Source organism: Balearica regulorum, chromosome 12 (genome assembly GCF_011004875.1).
Source record: "Balearica regulorum gibbericeps isolate bBalReg1 chromosome 12, bBalReg1.pri, whole genome shotgun sequence".
In the NCBI taxonomy this organism is placed as follows: Eukaryota; Metazoa; Chordata; class Aves; order Gruiformes; family Gruidae; genus Balearica; species Balearica regulorum.
In genome coordinates this window covers 24051592-24075556 of record NC_046195.1, presented here as the reverse complement: position 1 = coordinate 24075556, position 23965 = coordinate 24051592, and the positions used below count along the sequence as shown (strand labels likewise).

General features: G+C 41.0%; 1 protein-coding gene across 2 annotated transcripts in view; it reads right to left on the bottom strand.

Annotated features, from left to right (window-relative positions):
• IQGAP1 (IQ motif containing GTPase activating protein 1) overlaps window positions 1-23965 on the bottom strand; it is a 76688-nt gene that overhangs the window by 6000 nt on the left and 46723 nt on the right. For both annotated transcript variants that reach the window (XM_075764501.1, XM_075764500.1), the window contains exons 15-34: window positions 21624-21787; window positions 18801-18891; window positions 16269-16436; window positions 15741-15883; window positions 15224-15394; window positions 14007-14090; window positions 13837-13908; window positions 13670-13739; window positions 13016-13224; window positions 11827-11982; window positions 11504-11667; window positions 10117-10341; window positions 8293-8433; window positions 8116-8200; window positions 5688-5920; window positions 4783-4915; window positions 4329-4431; window positions 2691-2826; window positions 768-855; window positions 126-338 (exon numbers count right to left, since the gene is read on the bottom strand). In XM_075764501.1, coding sequence (XP_075620616.1) covers window positions 126-338; window positions 768-855; window positions 2691-2826; window positions 4329-4431; window positions 4783-4915; window positions 5688-5920; window positions 8116-8200; window positions 8293-8433; window positions 10117-10341; window positions 11504-11667; window positions 11827-11982; window positions 13016-13224; window positions 13670-13739; window positions 13837-13908; window positions 14007-14090; window positions 15224-15394; window positions 15741-15883; window positions 16269-16436; window positions 18801-18891; window positions 21624-21787 — 2849 coding nt within the window. The remainder of the gene's footprint in view (window positions 1-125; window positions 339-767; window positions 856-2690; window positions 2827-4328; window positions 4432-4782; window positions 4916-5687; window positions 5921-8115; window positions 8201-8292; window positions 8434-10116; window positions 10342-11503; window positions 11668-11826; window positions 11983-13015; window positions 13225-13669; window positions 13740-13836; window positions 13909-14006; window positions 14091-15223; window positions 15395-15740; window positions 15884-16268; window positions 16437-18800; window positions 18892-21623; window positions 21788-23965) is intronic.

Below are 23965 nucleotides of genomic sequence, written 5' to 3'. Positions count from 1 at the left end.
GGCGTCGTGTCTGTAAATTAGCTACTACAAAACTTACCCCTCCTGAATGCTCATGCCAGTTTCACGAAGCTGCGAACTGTGGGAAAACTCCACTATGATTACTAGGAAACCGTCGACTGGCATACCTTTGCGATGTCATTGATTAGCTCCTGGTATTTATTTTTTGCATTCACTGTCCCCAGTTCTGTCAACTTCTTCAGGCCTGTCTTGATTTTATCTTTTTTTTCTTGAAGATTTAAGTTGCCATCTTCCTTTACAGACACAGATTTTTTCATCTTATCAGGAGTTTTAGCATCACGAATGGCCCGTTTCTGCATAGCTCTTTGATGCTCCGCTTCCTAGAAAAAGAAAGCAAAAAATATCAGTTCATCAGCAGATCAATTTTAAGGGGAAAAAGAATCAGAAATAGATTGTCTGACCTCCAGCATAAACACAAGATAAGGAGTCTTGCTTGATCATTCCCGTACTGACTCCAATGAATCTACGTTTGATGAACACATTCCACGTATGGGAACCCGCAGAAGCCTACCTGACATTTAAAACGGTCTTCTAGATAAATGGTTTCTAGCAACTGCCAGAGGAATAAGATTCACCCGTACAATTTATTCCCATTATATTCCCTCCTCATTATTGTTACACACTACTCCAACATCAGCGGAGACAGCTTCACTGCAATACAAAAGTGCAGATTCCCAGGCATACCCACATATATCTAGATAGATGACAATTTCCTAGTCTAAATAGAACGCAGGTAAACAACTTCGTACTTGCTCTGAGGTAGCTGGAGTTTCCAAGATTTCAGTCAGCGTATCCCCTGGTTGGAAGCGGATTACATCAACAATTAAACGTTTTGTGCTGCAAAGAAATCAGGGAGAAGAGGAGAAAAAAAACTTTAAACTGAAAGACCTTCAACACTCTTCTATTCTGCAATAATAGCAATGTTACTGATTTACCTAAAGTCAGATTATCACTGGATGTGTGCTTAGGTAGTCATAGGCTAGACCAGACCCCTGAGAAGCATTTTACTTTTTTGACAATGTGTTACCAGAAGCTGGTTCCCTGAAAGGTTCATCTACGTAGTACATAGGATTTGCTCCCCAGTACCCCCTCGAACAGCAAGGACGTTACCCCACATATTCCAGGGCAGCCCCGGTACTGCCATGTGGATCACAGAAGCTGCAATTCTGAGGCAAAAGGTAAAGCAGGTAGCAGCAACAGCAAATTTGCGCAGCCAGAAAAAGTCCGTATTATCCATCCGTAAGTACACTTCAGTGCTTTGTAACAGGTATCAAAAAACTCCACAGAACTATTTTGTAATGTGTACGGTAATTGAGCCACAGCAGACCCCTGACTCCGATCCGGTGATAGACAGGGTCGTGCCTTGATCTCAGCTGTGATTTAATCACAGCCAGTGCCCACTCTGAGGCACTTCTGAGCCATACAATGAAACCAAATAGCAACTTCAGTACTTTGCAGTCAGGCTGGAATTATTTCTGGCATCACACGCACCCCTTCCTCATCATCCACAACTTAGATCACGTCTGGTAAATCTTTACTTTTGACATCAATGTCACGTTCTTTTGGCAGGTAGGAAAATACTGATGTATCTTTTGAGAAGTCCAGTTAATTTATAGTTATTTCTGGAGACAAGATTTTCTTCTGGAAGATCACTGGTCCGTCAGGCCAAATGTAAGCTGACCCAAAGAATTCTCAGCTGAACTATCTAGCATCTGAGCAGGAACGCGTCAGAGCAGGTAAATATGCATCTGAATGTCAGGTAGCTGCTCTATACATATCAGCAACAGGTATTTGCCTAAAACTGGCACGGAGCAGTAACCAAGTCCTCTGGAATAAAGAGTCTGGCAATAATGAAATTCCTGACAGCTTTCCGTTAGGCAAATAACACCTCTACTTCCCAAAAAGGCTATTGGTCTTCATCTATTAAGAGTCAGAGTTTGGGGAACAGCGAGTGCAGAGAGAAGGGGACCGCATCATAAACCAAAAGAGGAGAGAAGCAACAGCAAAAAACATCCTAAGGAAATATTTCTCACAGACAGGAGAAAGCTATAGGGAGAGTATCCTAAGTTACCATCTTCTCCCGCTTCGCTAACAGGATACAGATAGAATCCGCTCAAAGCCCATGTGAAGAAGCTAATTCTGCAGGAACTAGCAAACTTAGCAACAGAGCGTTACTCACACATGCTATACATTTAATTACCCTTGAATTTCCATGTGTCACACGTATTCCGTTCAAAACATTTGCACGGGGCGTTATGCAGGCAACACAAATATTGACTCATCTAAATTTTATATTAATAGACTTCAGAGTTAAAACTCAATTGTGATGAACACTACGGATTAAAGATGATCTTTACAAACTATTCACATGCCGGCAGATCCAACTGCTGCTGTCATGCTCGCTCACATCTAGACAGTTTTCTTTTCTGATAGTTTTCCCTTCCAGAACCATCCCAGATAGACTTTTAAAGAATGACAAATTCAACAGTGACAAAGAACTAACAGGAACAAATTTAACGGCCGCAGCATTGAAAGGACATGGCTACAAGCTCGGTGTATTTGGAGTAACAGTCCCACGTTTGTTGAAATTACACTTCTGTCCTCTTATTTTCACATGCAGATTAACTGTTCTCATTCTTGAGAAACAAACCAGGTAGTTTCCCCTCACTTACTTCAACAGAATCGTCCTTGCATCCATCTCTGCATTCTCATCACCAGGAACGTCGAATTTATTAGTGAGCGTGAGAGAAACCTCAGTCTTTGCTAGCATTTCCCTGTTGGGGTCATTAACGTTGCCAGACCCTTCCCCTGCCAAGCAGAAAGAGCTTACAGATTAAATCGTATTCTTTATGCTCTTGACTGCTACAGCTTTGTAATTTCTCCCTATATAACAGGCCACAGAAAAACTACACTGTTTCCTATACTGTCAAAAGGACACTTCAAAAGCCAAAACCAGCTTTTAAAATCATCACCGTGAACGTTACAGCCTTTTTCTTCACAAAACTGAGAGAATGCACCGGCCAGAAAGGCATCACAAAATCACTAGTTTGTGTGCCTTAAAGTTGTATGTGTATTCCACGCTGTATCTCGGCACCTCACTCTCTACTGAGAGGAGTAGACGGCCTGCCAAACATATTTTATAAATAAAAATACTACCGTGCCTCTATGTCCATGTCCTCATTAGAATTAATTTTACAAGCTAAGAGCAAAGCTGTTGTTGGCCAACAAGCTTGTAATCTTCTATTAAACAAAGTGAGCTATCCTGTCAAAAGGACCGTTTTCTTGCTCTATCTCTGTCTGAACTTCCATCAGAACAGGTGTTAGGATGCTTTCCCTCCCACCCCCCTTTTTCAAAGGGCTTCAGAAAGATTAAACTCTGACATATTAACCACCTTGATACAATGCACATGGGAGAAATGAAATGGGGAAGTAAGGTAAGTTCTAGTTAAACTCAAGGTCTAGATTTGTTCAGATAACACTTCTTATGTCCCATACTTTGCCAGTGCTTGGAAGAAAATGGGCTAGCAATCATTCCTTTAAAGGTTCCAACCTCTCTCATTAGGCAACTTCAAGATAAGCGTTTTGCTGTCAAAGCATCCTCTCAAGAAACCGTGTCTGTTCACACACACACACCCCCGCACCTCCCCGCTATCAGGCTTCAAATAGCTGCAACATAGAAACTAAGGAAGGAGAGAGGCACGCACAACTTTCCAGTGTTTGTTATATCCTGCAGCAGTGAAACCACGGCTCAAGTTTTTAGAAAACTTTCACAGATTAGTAAAGTCAGTTCCTTCCTCCCCCAGCCAGAAGAAAAAAGACAAAATTCTTAAGATATAGAAAAAACCCTAAAGGAGGGGAAAAAAGTTATTTGTCCATATGGCAAAGATCCCTACAGAGACACACGTCATTTAATACACTTACTACGGCATTCTGAAAGGAACGTGCACAGAGAATGGAGGACAGATCTTTGCAAACAAGCTGGGAAGGGGACACGCACACAGAAATGGCCCCAGCGTAATGGAACAAAGAAAACATGTCAAAATATCCGTCTGTCTTCTAGAAACTTCTGGCGTGGGGTGAGGTGAGCAAAGCGGGGAGGAGAAGAGAAAGAACCTCTGATTTGTTTTTTTTCAAACAGGGTACCAAATTCTGCAGTCAGAGGGAATACTTCGGAATAAATCTGCTGCTGCTGCTTTTTAAAGCGTGTCCTCCCAAATGACCTGCGATGATCCCTTACGTAGTTTCTTTACTGTACTTCAAATCATTTAACGTAATGTGACATATTTCTTAAGTACAATAAACTAGACCACCTATTAAGGACTCAATTGTAGGAACCTCTCCGAGATCGTCCAGCAGCTCGTGAATTGGATCATTGTGCTCAGGAGCAATTGCATCTTGATGATCTAAGAGCAACTAGATGAACGGAAAGAACATTTATGTCATTAATCGTGCATCCTTTTCTAGACAGTAAAATTACATTACTTTGAGCTGGTATCTTTTACAAAAATATCTTATTTCACTGAACTTCAAAGCAGCTATATCAACATTCAAAGCTGTGCCATTATCACACAATCAAATACTTTCCAAAGAAACTTAGAGAAGCCACAGGCAAATTACTTAATTCTATAAACCGACAGGCCCTTGCACACTGCAATCAAAAGACAACTTTCAGCCTTGTATTTGGTAACGCTGCGTTTCAGCAGGAGCGGCATTTTCTTTGTAAGCGCTGCTTATTATGAGCAGCTGTGCCTGATGTATACTTACAGTGTGCGTATTGATGATTTCACTAATAGAAATATAAATAACTGGTTTAGTGAGCGTCACCAAGTCAGAATATTCATCAATATTAAATTTATCCTGCAATTCAGGAACCTCACAGGCAGCCTGAAAAAAACGTCTTCAGAAAAAAGGAGAAGAAAAGAAGAATCAGTATGACTCAGTCACACGACATACCGAAAGCACCAACTCCCCAAGACGATCCCAAGCTTAGTCTCTCTCCTTTAAACTACGGTACATCACGGCATACTACAGTTTGTCAGCTTTAGTTTAACACATCAGAAGTCACCTAGCACATTCAATTGTTGAAATCTACCATGTTGACATTGGCTCATTTTCAGCATTCGCTACGGCTCCGGCGACCTTGTCCACACATCCTCCTGCCTCTGCTGCAGTAACACCCTTTGTTCCCAGCAATCTCTGGTTTTCTTTCTTCAAAAACACGAGAGGTGGAAGGCATTCTTGACCGAAAGCCTACTTCAACTACATGAACTGCTAAATGCCAACCTGCTTTATTCCTGAGCACCACTGGGTTTTCATGTGAAGCCAGGGTTCATATGGGACAGAAGAATGTAGGTCCGTTCTAGGTGTCCACATCCAAAGTATAACAATGAACATGTGCAAAAAGCAACCTTTATTCTGGAAACTCTTAAAATACCTGACTTTGCAATCCCATTAACATGCAATGTATCGTTCATAAATTCCAGGTACACGTTTTATCTGCCATTGTCACTGATGCTTATGCCAGTCTGGAGTGCAATCTCTTATTTTCAACAGACGGCATATTCGACAGAGATAGAATTTATCATATTTAAAATTTATTATTTTCCCTTTTTTACTTGCAACGTTATCCCCTGCAAAACTTCCCAACTTAATTAGCTAAGGCCTTCTACCTGAATTTCTGGTATGACTGCGACAGGTATTCATTAATGATGCTTAGGTGCGCATTGTCTCCCATGAACATCTTATTGGATGCAGCATGCTGCAACATCTTTGCAATGGAACCGAGGTTTCTGCGTTGATCTGTGGTCAGCTGACCTCCAGCTGAAAGATCAATGATGTCAAACGCATCCGGTGCGACAATGGCTGGATTCATGTAGCGATAATAGAGTAAGTTGCCAACAATCTGGGAAAAGTTCAGAAGAAATGCGTCAAGAAACAATGGTATCGGACCCAACTGAATTTTATTGAAACTACTCTGACTGTGCTTTGATAAGTTATTTTCCTCTAAGCCAGAGGCCCCTTCCAAGAAAAAGGTTCTGCTGTGCTGCTGTATACAACCACATACTATCCCAAAGAATCTACAGTGGGGAAAAACCAAACCAAACTAACCCCCAAAACATTAATACACAATAGGACGGTCAACACAAAGAAGGAAGACTGAGCACTACTAGTCACAGGACAATACAGCAGCAGCTATACCTACGCATAAAGATTTAAAACTTTAACTTATAAAAACTCGTATGAGCACGAGACAATCTATCAGGAAAAGTAAATATAATCGAGGTAGTCTAACAGAGGGCAGAATGATCATGGTATAGAGGAACCCGGCAATGCAGTTTCCATGTGGAACAAGAGCTAATTCTTAGAGAAGCATGCAGAATCGGCTGCCATCTCTGACAAAGCAAAAACGGTGAGGAAGCATGGCACACCAAGGAGCTAAACTGAGGAAACTACTTTCCATTCCTTCTCTGATACCCTTTTCTCTGTCAGAATAATTCTTCGATAAGCCAGCAACATTTTCAGGCACAGACCCCCAGTTAAAAGTTAGCGAGAGTAACCGAGAAACCATTTAATCCAGAAGTAAGAAAATGAGAAGTAAGGGAGACAAATGGCATTTGACACTTCAAAATCCAATTTACCTAGTCAAATGTGAGCAGCAATAAACTTTGAACCACAAATAAAGCTATCATATTATCCATATGCTCACAAATATACTTCTAACCTGTATTTAATATTTTGCCAAAAGTAATTCTGGCAATGAAAAGGAATTAACCCGACATGCTGATGTAAAGCGGTAGTTCTCACACCGCATGCTCTAGTATTTTCTGGGGGTTCACAGAAATTTGCAGAAGGCCAGGTCACTGAATCTTGGCTTCGCCTGCTTGCCACATGACTCAAATGCACGGAAGAGATCGGTGTTTGAACAAACAGCTGAAAACAGAGAGACATAATCCAGCCACGGCTGAGCAGCCCCAGCAATTATGAACTGCTTTCAGTGAGGTCATGTTTTTGACACCTGTTTCATGCAAGCCCCTGCTGTACTCTCACAGATCAACAACAGTCAAAGCTGTTTACTACCAGTAGTAAGAAAACACATCTGTGAAAGAAACTGTATTACTAACTTTCAAATTTGCGAGGAGAGAAGAACAGCATATTATATAGGATAGCTTTGGTTGCTAAAAAGAATCTGCGAGTAGTCATTGCACCCAACTGCAGTTTTGACTTTCATGTGGACAGTTACATTGTTTCCACGAGGATTAACAAAAACCGCAGTTTTCCACCTAAATTTAGAGATGGAAGAAATTAATTCACCTGCATAGAAAGAATCGATGTCTCAGAATGGGAAAGCACAGAACTAGAAGAGAGAAGAAAACAGCATTCAGATTGGTAATTATTTTGTAATGAAGCAGAGGCAGAGAAGTTTAAAGAGATGTTGTCAAGTATTCTAGGATCCAAACTTTGTTTTATTAACAAGCAAAGCATTCATGGACATAAAGGCCTTCACAATTCCCAAAAGCCATAAACCCCAAGAAATTTCAATGAAAACCCCAAAGCTACAATCATCTGAGAGTGCCTGTTATTAGGATCCTTTTAGTTCTCCAAACCTACCCAAATGCAAAATACAAAACTGACTAGACATGATGGAAAGTGACACGCTACATGTTGCTGTCAAAATACCCTGGAGTGTTTCAGATAGGGGAATTAGGCACATCAGTATTTTGCACACAGGCTTATTAACTTGACATTGTCTCTTTAAGAAAGGAGCAGCTGGCTGTGATCACACCAGCAAAACCAAGGTTTAATTTCCAGGAGCAAGAGTACCCCAAGTCAAGAAACCTAAAGGATGTTAAAAGCAAAGCAGAAACAACAGGATACCTCCATCTAACCATGTACTATGCATCTCAGGTGACATAAATGAAGCTAACAACCAAAAGCCCAATGTGAAACATTTTCTATCCGTAGAAGTAAATAAAGAAGCTTTATATAGGTTTACATGCACTCCTCTCCACACATACATCCAACAAAGGAGAAGAATGAGATGCGCTTGCCACAGCCAATTTGGCTGACAATTATTCACAAAGGTGTTCAGATCCTCACCTTCAGAAGCTCATCCTCACCAGCATCAGGAAACTTCTCATGGAGGGAGTCTTTTAGTACCTTGGCAATGAAACGCATTCCATAACTTGAAAAGAAAGAGAAGGGCAAATAAGGCTGCTGCAAGCATGAACCCACCACTGACTTCTCAGGGATAAAACTATGGTACACCAGACTCACGGGATCTTGTCCACTGAACTAACAATGGCAGACAGGAACTTGTCTGTCACTGCCCTCATGTTTCGGATCGAGGCATCCAGGCGCGTCCTCACCTCTTCGTGATTTAGAGCTTGTTCAGGCGTAACGTCGTACGGCAGTTTGCTATTTGAAAAAAGTCAAACATGCGAAGGTGAGTATTCCTCAGGCTAGCATACTTCCAGAATTTCTAGCTCGAAACGGAAACAAGCTTGTATTCACTTGGCTGCTGAGAGCTGTGCATTGCCTTCAAATAACCTTTTAGGCACCGGAAGAGCTGGAGACTTCTTGCTTTTACTTCTTCTATTCTCCCTTACAATGGCCATCGTGAGAAGAGGCCCAGCTAGTGCAAAACTGTGTCTTTTTTGCAGCACGCGCACAGGCGCACTAGGCAAAAAAGCGCCACCTGTGACATGTAGCGGTACTTCAGGCTGCAAATAAATTCGTGAAAAAGCAAGCTACACATTTGAACGTTAAGATGCTAAAAGCTTGGACACAAGCCATAAGCCAGAACAGTATCCATAAAATCAATATAACATGCTATTGGTGGGAAGCGGTGCCCAATGAGTAATTACATTTTCTCCATTGGCTGATTACTGCATAGTATTTCAGTGAAGACAGAACAAAGTGACTAATTCGTAAAAGCATCTTCTGAATCTCATGTAAAGAGAAGGATGTGCACACACATCTTCAGCTGCATTTTCAACACGTCCAGAATTTTGAACCGGGCGTACGGCAAGATATATGACTGCAGATTGCTTTGAATGGGGAAACTCACTCATCTGTGTGGTGCTTTTTTTTTAAAAATATGTTTAAAAAAACCCACAACACAACAGAACACAATAGAAACCTCAAGTTCTAGCAAATCACACGCACTGGAAGAAAAAGAAACCACAGATTCCTAGAATGGTTTGGGTTGGAAGGGACCCTAAAGTTCCAAACCCCTGCCATGGGCAGGGACACCCTCCACTGGACCAGGCTGCCCAAAGCCCCATCCAACCTGGCCTTAAACGCTTCCAGGGAGGGGGCATCCACAGCTTCTCTGGGCAACATGTTCCAGTGCCTCACTACCCTCACAGGGAAGAATTTCTTCCTAGTATCTAATCTAAATCTACCCTCCTTCAGCTTAAGGCCATTACCCCTCGTCCTGTCACTCCATGTCCTTATAAACAGTCCTCTCCAGCTTTCCTGTAGGCCCCCTTTAGGTGCTGGAAGGCCGCTCTGAGGTCTCCCTGGAGCCTTCTCTTCTCCGGGCTGAACAACCCCAATTCTCTCAGCCTGTCTTCATAGGAGAGGTGCTCCAGCCCTTGGATCATCTTCATGGCCCTCCTCTGGACTCGGTGCAACAGAATGACACAAAACCTCTAGCACAATCCAATTGTCATCAGCAGCTGATATTAATTGGAAAGATGTCAGGACTTAAAGAACGGCAATGTCATGCTTCTCCTCCAGCAAAAGAGATTTTGTTGGCTTGCAGATAGTACCGAAGTTTGCACAGGCTATATGTATGTGACGTGAACAGAGATTGACACGAAACCAGTTCCCAAATACTTCTTCTTACCATGATTTCTTTTAGGTTAGAGGGCATCTCATAGCTAACTGGACATAGTCAAACACCTTTCAAGACCCTCAGCTCCCTCACCAGATATTTAGAACTCTCAGATGAAAACACTCTTGAGGAGATGGAAAAGCCGGTATCAGTTGGACAGATGGACGCAGCAAAGCCAAAGATGGTTTGGAATGATTAACCGAGCAGCGCAAAGCAGCTGAGCAATGTTTAGAAACATACAGTAGTAACAGTTCCCATACCTGGCCTCCCCAGTTTGAGACTCCATCTGGTTAACCCAAGACTTGTAAATATCCACTGGATCAGTTTTGATATTGAGTGCTTTGTCATCGATGATTTCCTTCACAACCGGTCCCAAGATCTGCCTCAGGGCATTCTGACCTCGGGCACCACGGTTGAAACTTACCACCATTTTAATAACAGTAGGATTCCCAGTGACAATTTCTTGTATTTGGTCTACTTTGGATCTGAAGAAGAAAGAATCTATATGAAATATGAGGTACGCATAATTCCGTCAGCTTTAGATACATTTCTCGGCATAAACCGAACTGTTAAAAAGCACCACCCTCACGAAACAGCTGATGGATTTGTACTAAGATCTCGATACAGCAATAAAGTACTACACTATATAAGAACAATACTGGAACGCTTTTCAAGACAGATGAGGCAAGAAACTTATGACCTCTGTTTGGGAATTCCAGTGCAACTCGCCAGTAGTCATCTCAATGACAATTAATGCAAATCCAACCGTACGTTATACTTGAGAGCACGATTCACAAATAGCAAGGAAACAGAGTATGTTTTATGTAGAGAAGGAAAAAGAACAGTAGGTTTCTTCCAGTATTTAAAATAAGAAAACAAGCTATCGACAACCAAAGCCACTCCTAGCATACAGCTTTGTGAAATACAGCGGCGGAGAACAAAGTATCTACATTTCCCTGGACTACTATTCCAAGCATGAATTTGGCGGGGGGGAAGAATCCCTTTTAGAAGTTGTCATTTTTTCAGGGCATATACCATCTTCATGCTTAAAAAGCATTCCAAAGAATGCTTAAAGAGTTGTTCCTAAAAAAAAAAAAAAAAATCATTGCGCATCCTTCTTCACAGCAAGTTATGCAGCTCTGCATTGAAAAGAACTGAAGTCATGCAACACTGAGCTCCTAAGGCCCAACCGATCAAGCAAGACATGGCTGAGGAGAGCCAGAGTCCCCAACACTGAGAGTACACGGAAATGCCAAACAATAAAGCCTCTCATTTTCAGCCTCCTCATCAGCTTTTGGAAATCCAGAGTGTTAGCTCTCTACCCAGGCTTGTAAAGCCTGAGTCTGCAGTTTGTTGGAGGATTGAGATTAGACTGAATTTTAGGATGACTTTGCGTCAGATTAAAAGTAGCTGCTGTGCTGAGCAGTAGAATCTTGACGGAAGTAAAAAGCCCTCATCCTCAACAGACATACTCGACTCTTCCTTTATAGACTACGTTATGAACAAATATGAAACGGGAAGAGGACAATGAAGGGACAGGTTAGCATTATCTGCATATCAGCATGAGACCTAACGTGAAAACAGCCTCAATTCAAGAAACTGCCAAACTGATTCAACAGCAAGAATGGGCCGTATGCTACCACATACTTGATCTCTTCCTGCAAAGCTGTTTGGAAAAGCCGCAGCAACAGGTATTCCTCTCTTTGATTGGATGCATAATTATACAGAGTGAAGATGACAGAATCCATGAACCTTGTGGATTTGTTTTGAGGCATCTGAAAAATCAGCTTGGCCAAGTAGGTTGGGTTAGTCTACAACAACAAGAAAAATTACTTAGTGTACACGTTCACACAGGCCAGTGTCGCTAAGAACTACGGTGGCTCGAAACTCCAGCGTGTAAGCAAATACTGTGCCGAGACATATAAGCCTCTATGACAAGAGGTTACCGAGCAGCGTTAGAAGCTGCCTACCTGAAGTAAGTAGAACAGATGCTGATAGGCTTCCAGCTTTTCTCTCTTCTCTTTGCTCAACGCTTTCAAACCTCCTCTTTGTTTGTTCAGCATCATCATGTCAGAGAGCTGTTCCCTGTTCTTCTTGGTAAGTTTTTTGCTATGAGAAACAACATCCTGGAAAGAACAAATAGGGACAGATTCCACTCTAAGTATTTTATAACGGGCAATACGGAAAACAGATGTATCTGAGAGCCCGCTTTTCTTGTACACGGAAAGGCAGGGTCAAGGTATGCCTGGGGCTATTAAAGTGAAGCATTATTTGCTATGGCAGCAATTTCTCTGACTGGAAATACATGTTCTGCTTTGTCCCCAACTTCCTGAATTTATCCAAAACCCTAGAAGGGTTAGTCACTCTTGGCAGCAATTAATATCAGAGCTGGTAGCATCCTGAAGATGCTTGAAAATATCTTCCTTTTTAAATTGGGCTTAAAACCTAAAAACCCCGTTTCCTACTCAGCTAGCTCGCTATCTGTACGTACTCTGACAGCAATGCCACTTTTCGCTGCAGGCACCAGCCCAAAAGCTGCAGCCTCCTTCCAAGATTAATTTCACTACACCAATTGAGATTTTGCACTGGGAGGAGCCTAGTGTCATGCCATCCAGCACCAAACACAAAGCTGACCAGATCTTCAGCTTGAAGAAAAGGCAATGCACAATGCTGTATCAGCAAGAGCTTCTTTTTTTTTTTTTCTTTTCCTTTTTTTTGGTCAAATTCATCATGTCAGCCAAGTGATATAGGGGGACATCCTTTAATGAACAAGCACCATGTGGCTTGCCTCCAAAATCACCCTCCTCGTTGCAAGCTTGCGGCATGCCCCTTGTTTAACCGCAAAAGAGGAACAAAGCAGAATTCTCAAAGCCTTCAAACACACTATCTGTTGCATTCATTAGGTCAAGATAGTCTGGTGATGGTTTGTCTTTTTTAGCTGCAGGTCTTGTTTCTTCTACTCCTACAGTTTTCTTTCTAGGGATACATACTAAATTAGTGGAACGGAATAAGAACGTACTGGGAGTAAAATCTGCAAGTCTGGGGCAACGTTTTCCGCTGGGCCTGAGCAACTGGCTCCCAAGGCCAGGAGCTCTCCATGCTAACTAGTGCTGGGCTCAGTTCAATCTGTAATTGGTCTCCCATCAGCACATTTCCTACCTGCAGTGTAATTTTGTTTTTCACTAGCAGCCCAATTTTTATGTCCATGAGATTGAGGTCATTTTCCAGTTGCTGATTGGATCGGATCAAGGTTACAACTTCCTCACGCAGTTTCATTAGCTCAAGCTCCTCCTGAAAATCTTGGTCGCTCTGATCGAGTAAGTGGACAAATTTCCGAACCACAGCCATAGGTGGGTTTTCAGCATTAACTAAAAATAGGCAAGATAACATCAGGGGATGGGAAACAGAAGTAAACATATGCTTGATCTATGTTTAAACAGCACATCAAGGAGCAGCCAGAATAAAATTAGCACCACCGTGTCTAAATAGCTTCTGACATTTTGAATTTCTTGTTTTGAGTAAATAACGAGAGAAGCAAACAGTAAAGAACAAAGTCAGTATCAGTCTAGGGTAGTCCACACCGCCAAAGTTAACCGCAAAGCTACGGTTCTATTTTCTCAGTAGGAAAAGCAACAGCTGGAATTAAGATTTCCTTCAGCCTCTAGTGCTACCTACTCTCCCCCGTACGGGAAGTCTCTCCAACTTCATCCCCCCTCGCTCTTCAAAACTGTCTTGATGTTATAGATCACACTAGCGTCATCCCTTGTGAATAGATTCGAGACACATCAGTTTTATCCTCTTGACAATACTCACTGAGGGTTTTGTAGTCCTCTCGTGCTTTGTTTGCTCGGATAAAGGCTTGAATTTTTACAACATCATTTATCTAGGATTTTAAAAAAAAAAAAAAAGGCACTTGACCTCATTCTGGAAGAGAGTACAAAAGTCAAGCACTGAATCCATTTAACAAGATAGCCTCTTACGTGGTTTCTGAAATACTGCAGACGATCTCTGTAACGTCTTCTGGCTTGATACATCCTGGTCATTGATTGAATCTATAGAAGGGTAACCAAAACACTCAGGTAAAAACCTTTCCTGCAAAGTTCACTACCCAAAAGGTTTACCTAAAAAGTCAGCAGGGAGCCTTTGCTACCTTCACTACTTGATCCTTTTGTGCTCGCAGGTAATCCAAACGGATTTGATATGCCTTCCTCTGCTTGTAGCCGCGCCACTGGGACTGGAAACAGAAAACAGGCGTACTGACTTTACTTTTCTAATTAAAGAGAAGCCATTACAAATCCAAGCTTCTCTCTGCTCCTCAGCTTCCGACCTCCTTTTTCGCTAAGTAAAATGTGAGGTTGACATGCTTATCTTATCAAGAGATATACAGTGTGAAGCATTAATTGTTTCACCAACTGTAATCACAATTGACTTGAAATTACCCCATGAAGAGCCTGGGCCTTCTGAAGCAGTTAGAGATCAAGGATATAGCTAAACGGTCAAGTTGACAGAAACTGTTCGATACGAGGATCGTGCGTTAGATGCTGCTGCTGGCAAGAACCGTGCTGTAATATTATAAGCCTTCAGAGCAGACTCACTGCTACTGCTACTTGGAACAGCAGTTAGGCAAGGGCTCGGACTATACTTAAAGGGAGAGAGTGCGATTTAAATGAGCTGGGAGTGGGTTTGGGGGTTTTGTCGTGACTTTTTTTTCAAATATATAGGCAGAGCGTGTGCTACTTAAAGCAGAAACACACATGCATATACTGCTTGAATAATAAAGTGGTAATAGGGTGCAAAGCATCTATTTAATTTGCATACTTTTCAGTTACAACACTAGAGGAAGATTTTTTTTCATTGTTCTCCTATAAACGCACCCAATCTCACGCTGAATTATCCCACCATCTGAAAGAGACGGTCCTCAATCCTCCAAATCCCTCAACAAATTTGAGGAGAAGAATAATCTTACTCAGGAATACTGAAAACTATGTTGTTTCTCTTCAATTCTGAGGAATCACAATAGTAATTCATCACATGGTATTTTACCATCACCATAAATACATATGACACACTTCATACTGCCCTATTCCCAAAACAATGAATCTGATAATAAAATGACAGATAAAGCTCCCTCAAATAAGTTTTTCTCTCTCTAAATCTGCCTGAGAAAACTTTCTTGATTATGTATGATGTGGAAAAGTAAATAATGCACCAAAATTCTTTGGGAGAAGGAAATGCCTTTAGCTAATTTGCAAAATGAGGTAAAGACAATTGAGTGCTGTTTGAATTGAACAAAACCTGTCAATAAGCTTGCATATAGAAAACAATTGCAGAGTACAAGCTTCAAACATAATTAAAGGATAACATTACCTGAATGCAAGTGATTGCTGGAACTTGTTTCTTCAAAAAATTCATTCTTGAGTTGAATTCCTGGCGAACAAGATATCCTCGACAGCAAGCCTGAAGTTTTGTAATCAGGTTCTCATTGGCCAGCCACAACTGCTCTCGGTTGTATGCTGCAGTGACTCCAGATATGGTGCTCTGGATTAATGTTATGGTAAGAAGAGCAGCCAGAAAAAGGGAATGGAGATACAAGAAACAAGACGTTACATCAGCTTTCCCTATTGTGCTTACGAGAAACTTCCAAGTTGCCTTTCAATAAACAGCAACACCACGGTCCCGTACACTTTTACCAACAGGACAAATTCTTCTGAAATGGGACAAGGAGGTTTGACACACAATCTGATGATGCCCAGTGAAATAAATGGGTCACTAAGCTTGTTAACGTGACTATGGCATTGAGGCATTCTCTCTTAGAGCTGCATAAAGGATGGGAATGGCTGGAACGTCAACTTTTCAGAGAAAGAGCGTGTCTTATCTACCCTACCTGTATCTCCTCCCGTGACAGCTGTACGTCATTTTGCACAAATTCTGCTGGTTCATCCCATCCTCCCTCTTTGGTCCGCAGGTTATGGTAATAATGATAGCCTCCTCTCACCCAGTGTTTCACCCATTCACTGCCATTGCCCCCTAAGAGCAGAAACTGCAGTTTAAGTCTCAAAACCAGACAAGTGTTTTATCTTTCTCACATACAAATATTATGACTAGGAAATCCACATATACAGATGCTCCTTCATCAAACAAGAGAAGGCGTGTTTCCAAGTCCCTAATGACCTCATACGAGAACCACCTAAACACAACATGTTGTATAGGCAGAGAACATTCTACCATTCACTTTTTTTCGGTTTTGTTTTGTGTTTTTTGGTTTTTTTTTTTAAACCTTAGTTCACAAAGCATCCGCAATTGCCACCTGTAACACAAGACTTCTCCACAGAGGCTTTTTTACCTCTGGTTCCAATTCCACATGCAATAATCTTGATTTTATCTCACTAACAGTTAGCTACTTGAGGTTCACCTGCTGCCATTTTTCTTCTCTTGACTTCTGATAGCTCTCGCTGGTATGTCTCAGCACATTCTGGAGTGACTCCGTATAGCCCAACATCCGGTGAACGCAAGGTGCTCAGAGTCTGGCTAACATCACCATGGTCTACTGCTTCGTTAATGGCCAGAATTCCTAAGGAGACTTTGATAACACAAGGAAGCAGGTCATCTCGGCATTCAGGGTTCAGTGATTCACAGCAAACGCAGAACCACAGAATAGAGCAATGCAACATGAACGCACACTTACAGTTGGTGTTCGTGTATACGCATAGATATTTAAGTGTATATAAATACAACACATAAATAAAAAACAATCAGACAACTTGCAGCATAGAGGCCTCTTTGGTACAGAGTGTCCAACCACATGTGGTACTGCACCTGACAGCATATAATTCGTATGCCCTGAGTCCCGGTACGGTGCTGATTTACCACCAATATTTCTCAACAACACACAATGTTTTAGCTCTAGTCTGACATCCGTTTTACCTAAGGCAGTTTCTTCTGGCAGAGCCAGTCGCAACTCAAAAGGGGCCTTTTCAACAACTAGTACCATCCAAGCCTCAGTGAAAAAAGTACGGAGTAGTTTGTCAACAAGTCAAAAACCTGATCAGGGAAAAACAGGGGGCAGAGGAAGAGACAAGTAACAACACGCCATTCCAGGGCTACTCCAGAAATGCAACTCAAATACAGACATATTCACAAGAGCACAGGAATCACACTGACACAGCAAAAATGAAATACAGTATTTTTCAGCACTAGGTAAGACTACAAAAATGTTTGTTCGTATATGGATAGATAAGGGTATTTGAAGATGTTTTCCAGGCTTGAGGGCACATACTTTAATCCCACTTTTGACCAAACGTTCCTTGGCATGGCATTCAAGCCTGAATGCTGCTGCCTTGCCAAAGCGCTCGGTGGGTGGGAAAATGGTGAAAAAATTGCACTGGTACTGCTGGGAACAAACAGTCAGATGAACAGGTAAAGTTCTGCCCTACTCTCCCTGCCTCCTCCTGCCAATTGACAGGGGAATTCACTGACCAAATAAAGTCATTAGAAACAACTGAACTAGGCCATGGAGTTGGACAAACTCATTGTGTATTTCATTAGAAAGCTTTTTGTGAATCTGTTGATTTTTCTCTCTTCTAAAACATCTACAAATAAAGAATACAAATGGACAAGGCACAAATATAAAAGCAAGCTCATTTCTGCGCCAACAGAGCAAGGACACCGTGCCAGAAACTCTACGTATCTGATACACAGATTCATTAAGAACTCATGTTGGAGGGCACTCTAGTCCAATCCCGTTCTCAAAGCTGGGCTAACTTCAGGGCCCTGTCTGACCGAGTTTGGAAAATCTTAAAGGACAGAGATTCCACAGTGCCTTTGGACAACCTGTTTCAGAAGGCACCAAAGAGATTCCACACTCAGAATAAACTTCTCAGTTTCCAGTATGGTGGCCTATGCAAAGTAAAATCAGAAAGGACTGACTGTGCCTCTTTGGATAACTTTAAGTATCATCCTAACATCAAATTAGACATTTTGGAAATAGAAAGTAAGACATTTTATCAGCACACCAGAGATGATGAAAGAGAATCAAGAAAAATGTAAGGTGACTATAAAGAGAGAAAACAGTCAGTTTACTAATACTGTACCAATCAAGCAAAACAAGCAGGCGGATGCAAATGTTGAACGTAATGGAAAATTAAGATATTTAGAGTAAATGCAAATATAACAATATCGTATTTTAAAAATATGTAAACACAACCTCTCTGAAGCACATGACACCTGGCAAACAAACAGCATATACAGAGAGCAGGCCATCAGAATATATCAGAAGACTTTAAAAACCTTCGTGTTTTGTTAAAAAGAAAGCTTCTTTCAGGAACAACAAAAACCACAAAAAAAAACCCCAAACAAATTAAGCAAAGAGTAGTAATTACTACATTGTTTCTGGAGACAGAAAAGACATCATTATAAAGACTAGGATGTAATGACGGCTGGGCCGGTCCACCTGCAAACTGCGCTATGGAGCAAAGGTGGATTTCACTGATGTGTGTTATTGTCCATATTTGAAAAAGATGCAAGGTAGTCTAGAAACGCTAAATAGAACCGAGACAAGACAACAGTATGCCACACAAACAAAAGGTAATGCACACCAGAAAACACCATTTAAATTGTGCACGTGAACATTCTCATACTGAGCTAACCACCCACAGATGCACACAATTAGTCACAAATAACAAACAACTTGATAGAGATTGGCCCAATGAGGTAACATGGTCGCATGCAAAACTGGACAAGTGGCATATCCTCCAAAAGCTAAGAAATTTAATATTTGCAGAATGCGACATTCACTCTTCAAAGAAAAACTACTACACCAGAAGCACATAAGCGCACTTGATTTCCTTTGCCACATTTACATGACATTTCTAGCCCAACCTTTCCTTAAGTAACCAGTATTTGGTTGATAATGGGGATTACTGCAATATTGTGCGACAATACTTACATCTCTCGGACTCCTCTGTGTCCTTGTTAGCCCTATGAATCCCATCCTGAATTTCATCTAGCCAAAGTACAGCTGTTTCATCCTGTGTGTCCTGAAGAGAATACAACAAGAAAAATATACACTGCGTGAGGAGAAGAGTATCAGTATTTTTGCAAAGTAAAATAACCTGTACTCAACAACAGCCAATACAGTAGTCTTCCGTATCAGAGGGAATAAGAAGCATTTCAGTCTTTCTAATTGACTGCAACACAAGGACATCATGTGCATTTGTAATTAGCAGAGAATACTGTGGCATTAACAGAATCGACACCTTCTCCCAGTCAAAAACTTTTCAGGAAGCAGAATGAAGAAGAAATTCTGTCAATGGGAATCACTCTGACAAGCAAAGAGAACACGAGGCTAAGGACTGAGTACCGGTTAGTCCTAAAGCCGTACTTGTAAGAGGACACAACTTTCCAGAACACAAGTTAGTCCTTCAACGCAACATGGCTACAAAGAGTTCTTGGAACAAAAAGCTTCTGATGCAAGTCTGTATGCAGAAGCTAAAAACTCAGGGGTAATTAATGCCACAGCAGGCTGTTCTTGTCTCTGTCCACACAAGTTCACAAGCCTGTACAAACTAGCAAACCAAAAAGGATTGTACATATTGTGACTGGGTGTACACGCACAATAGTTAAAGTGATGTTTTAAGTCTTTGTTTTAATAGATTGCTCGTCAAGGAGCAGTGATCACACAGAATGCTGTATTTTAGCTGGGATTTGAAGAAATTCGGTCAACTAATGTTACACGCAGAAATTCAAGAAGAGGGAAGAGACAGCTGTTTAGCTAGTCCCAAAATATACACAAAGAACAATGATCCAGCAGTTGCCAAGCATAGCTTCTCCCCACCCACTGTTGCTTCCTGTAGGTAACTACTGAAAGAAATGCCAAGACACAACTGCTACCCCTCTGACAACTATCATCGTACAAACAGAACACAGGAAACATTTACTTCTGGTATGGAATAATAATCGCATTGCACAAAAGAGCCACTACTTACAGTGTCCAAGAGCTTTAGGGCAAGACTGAAAATGAACGTTTCCTTACATGCCCTTCACATTTTTCCCACTGTTTTGGTGGGTCTGAAATCGACACGCTTAATGATATTTCATTCAAGAGACTAACATGTCTTTCACAGGCAGATTTCATCTGAAAGCCCAGACAGTCCCCCACAAGAGTACCAGCAACAGCTGAATTCCTGCCCAGGGAGTGTGGGAGAATAATCAAAGAAACAACTTCCTCTACTGTCATCTCTACCTGCAGAAGGCAGCCCAAAAAGACTACCGAAATCAACCCGTGCTTGTCTACGGATTTATTGTCACAGGCCTTCTGGAAGGTACACGCAGTGTAACGTACTACAGAGTCTACCATTTCTCTCTCTCCTCATCTTGTGAGAAACATGCATCATACAGCACTCTCCATTCACATAAGCAACTGAACAATGTCTGGTGGTGAACTACAATCCCTCTCATCCCCAAGGTACAGAAATCACTAGTTAGTAACAGCTGACTTCAGATAGTGACTATTCCCCACAATGTTACTTTATAATATGATCTTTCAATTTCTGAAATTACTGCCATGCTGTTGGGAGAAGCCCTAAACTGAACATATGCCTAAATAAGGTAATTTCACACCAAGTGAGAAGTTACCAGCACAGCCTGGCACAAGCTGAAGAGCACACTAAAAAGAGTTCATTATTTCATTCTGACTCAGTGGGAGGAAATGCTTCAGCACAAAATGTGTTCCTGAGGAAAATTAACCCTTTCAGGGCCCTTGAGGAAGCCGCTTAATGATCTTCATCAGAAATGCCTACAGTTTTCAGCTATTTGCATCACGTGGGTTTACTTTAGGGGGAAAAAAAAAAAAAAGAGCATTCAACACAATCTAGATCTTAGTCTCTATGCAAAATTCTTCATTGGTATTAGAGCCATGAGCTCCACAGTAGAAAAAACAGAACAAAACACTCTCAAGCCACTGAAAGCAGAGACGTCTGCTACTTCTTTGTAAATAGATGAAAAAAAAAAAAAACAGTATCCCATCCACACTACTCAAAATTAACGGTTGTGTACACGCACTCTCATCCTTTCCTACACCCGCAACATGAGACTTGCTCTTCCTCTCCCCACATTCACATTTAGTCGCTTAGTGAAAGGAACAGCTATGTGCAAGTAGGTAGAAGTCCTTGGTCAATAAGACAGACAACTACCGCTCAAAATATCATTAGCAATAAAAGCGTCACCAGGTGAACAGGCATCAGTATGCATTTTGCTAGTAGCATATATTTTGCTTCATTTCTTTTTTCTAAGTTACCACTTAACGGATTTTTCCCCTTTCAGAAACTTTCTTTTTGCTGTATGTAACTATGTCTATGACTACATTTAACAAAGAACACTAAAAAAATACTTAAGCTTGCAGGAAATTTGCATTCAGAACTTCAGAACTCCCGGAATGAAAAAGGTCTCCTAGTGAAAACAGATGAGGCATATTATTTCTCTGCAAACAAGACACATATCTCATTCTGGGCCCAGGATTAGCTGCAGCAAGCCATCTCATGCAGTTAATACCCTTATGCCCATCTCTGTAGTTCACAGAGATTCATACAGTCTGGCTGCAAATCTCTTTCTCTCGTACAGAAAGATCCAAAGTGACTGGGTAAGATCAGTTGATGGTCTGCAGAATGCCCAGCTCTCCACTTCCAGTTTTGATTCCTGACTTTCAGAACCAGTAATAAGCCCATTACACAGATGTAAAGGGTTTTTGAGAGGTGCATTTAATTGCACTCACCTGTGCTTTCTCTCTCTTGGCTCGAAGTAGTGTATCCTGGTAATGCTGTGCTACCTTTGGGGTTACACCCTCCAGTTTTGCTGCAGGGATCTGTAAGGCTTGAATAGTCTTTTTGGTGTCCCCTTCATCCAGAGCTTCATTGATAAGACCAATTGCCAAAATCCCTAGGGAGGAAGGCATAGGGGGAGAAATGCAAAGTTTAATTTTTGGTCGTAAGCATGAGCAAAAAAAAATTTTGCCATTGTGCATAAGCATTGCTTCAGAAGAAAAGAGCAGTTTGTCTGTCCTAAATCAGGTATCGGCTGAGAACTGTAATATTTTTAACAGAAAACATTATTTACTAGTAAAGAAACCAAGACTATTTCTCCACCTTAAAGTAGTCATAATGCCTGGGCACTGCAATTTTTAAAAAAAAAAAAAAAAAAAAAAAAAAATCTTTCAGGGAGACCACATGCAGGGACAGAATTGAGTCCTCAGGTATCCAGCTCAGAGCCACTGGAAGAGAATTATCAAAGCCCAAATGGCCAGATTTCATAGGTTACAGTTTTCCAAGGTTCTGGCTTCATAAAGCTAAAGATTTGCTTCATGGCTACATAAAGCTAAAGATTTGCATGGAATACCATTTGCAAATACAGTAACTTCATATTTTAGAAAACTCTTATTGAATGTATGTAGTATTAGCTATATTATCAGACCTGCAGATGCTATTCATGTACAGTAAAATTTACCATTCAGCTAAATAAAAAAAAAACCCCAAAATAAATATCTTATAGTTAGCTAAGCATGAAAAGAGTCTACATCGTACATGCCCTACCTACCTACAGCAACCATCTTCTGAGAATCACAAAATAACTTAGGTTGAGAGCATCTGATTCAATTCCTGGCTTAAAGAAGGATCAATTCAAATCATGGTTTGATCAGTGCAGAACAAAAGAGATCTTTTAGACAAAAGAAAAGAGCTCAGTGTGGGCATTTTCAACTTTGGTTAACGTAGCCAAAGATTGTGACTTTCTTCTATGGAGGAAAGAGAATCACAAAACAAAAGTTTATGTGAAAACCAGAACATCTTAGGGAAGAGGCGGTGTTTGAATGGAGTAGAGATTAGGGAACAATATATGTTGAGGACACTGCAAGAACCAGCATCACTAAAATGATGGCATGGTTTCTGTCAAAAAGCAGATGGTATGATAACTGTTAGACTCAGAAAAGGGCACAGAATGTAAGTAGTAATTCTGGGTGACTAATTTGTTACTGATTTTTACATCTTTTTTGCTAGTATGGGCATGACAAGACACAGAACAGCAATATGTTACAGCTCGTCACTAGAGAGCATTTTTTAATTTGAAACTATTTACAAGGATAGTGGAAATGAAAAATATACATGCTAGTATCCCTTGAGGTCCTTCTCAGACTACTTTTTCATAGACAGGAGATAAAAAGTGTCCTCGCATAGGGCGTATATGAAGCAGATCAAAGAATTAAGAAATTCCCCGTGAGAACAGCTTATCTAATTACAGGATTTTCTGCACCTTTTTTTACAGGTTAAGGAGTGTTATAAGAAACTTTTAGACTTCTGCTGTGACCTCTTACATAGAAAGGAGACTATGAAACTAACATCTTGGTGTTTGCACACAGCGGTTGTGGGTCTGTATGGTTTCAACAAATCTGCTCATGTGACCCAAACAGGAAACTCAGTGTCTATTTGGAGAGCCAGGAAACAAGTTAATCAAGATAGCAGGCTCTTAAAGTATAAAGTATCTATAAAGTATTTTCAAGGTGAAACACAACTCACCAGCTATGCAACAAGAACTGGCAGAAGACATCTGTTTGTCTCAGTGTACAATATCATCACCTCCACATTTGTGACAGACCTCTCTTACGATGCAAAGCTTTGAGCTAAATACTAAAAAGATAGCTTGAAAGTAAATGTCATACTACCTGCATATGCAGGAGGTTTTCAGCACTGGCCATAACTAAAAAAATTATGGTCCCTTAATGAAACTGGAAAAAAAGTTAATAGAAAATTAAACCATGTGATACAGAACCTCACGATGATATAGCTAAGTTTGCTTCATTGTGCTATTTTCAAGGACTCCTCTATCTCCACTCTGGATTTTAAGGCAGCTAATTCTATCTTAGAGAAAGGAGAATTACTCCAATTTTCTGTTTTGCTGAAATTTTCATCGTTACGCTCAATCCCAGTCTTTTATCACTGCTAAAAGACACTTATTAGCGTAAACAGTACTAAAAAATAGAAATGAAAACAATGCAGAACTAGAAACAGCAAATAGGTTAGGTTAACACCCATTCACATCTCTCAGCTTGCAACAGGAATTTCTTCC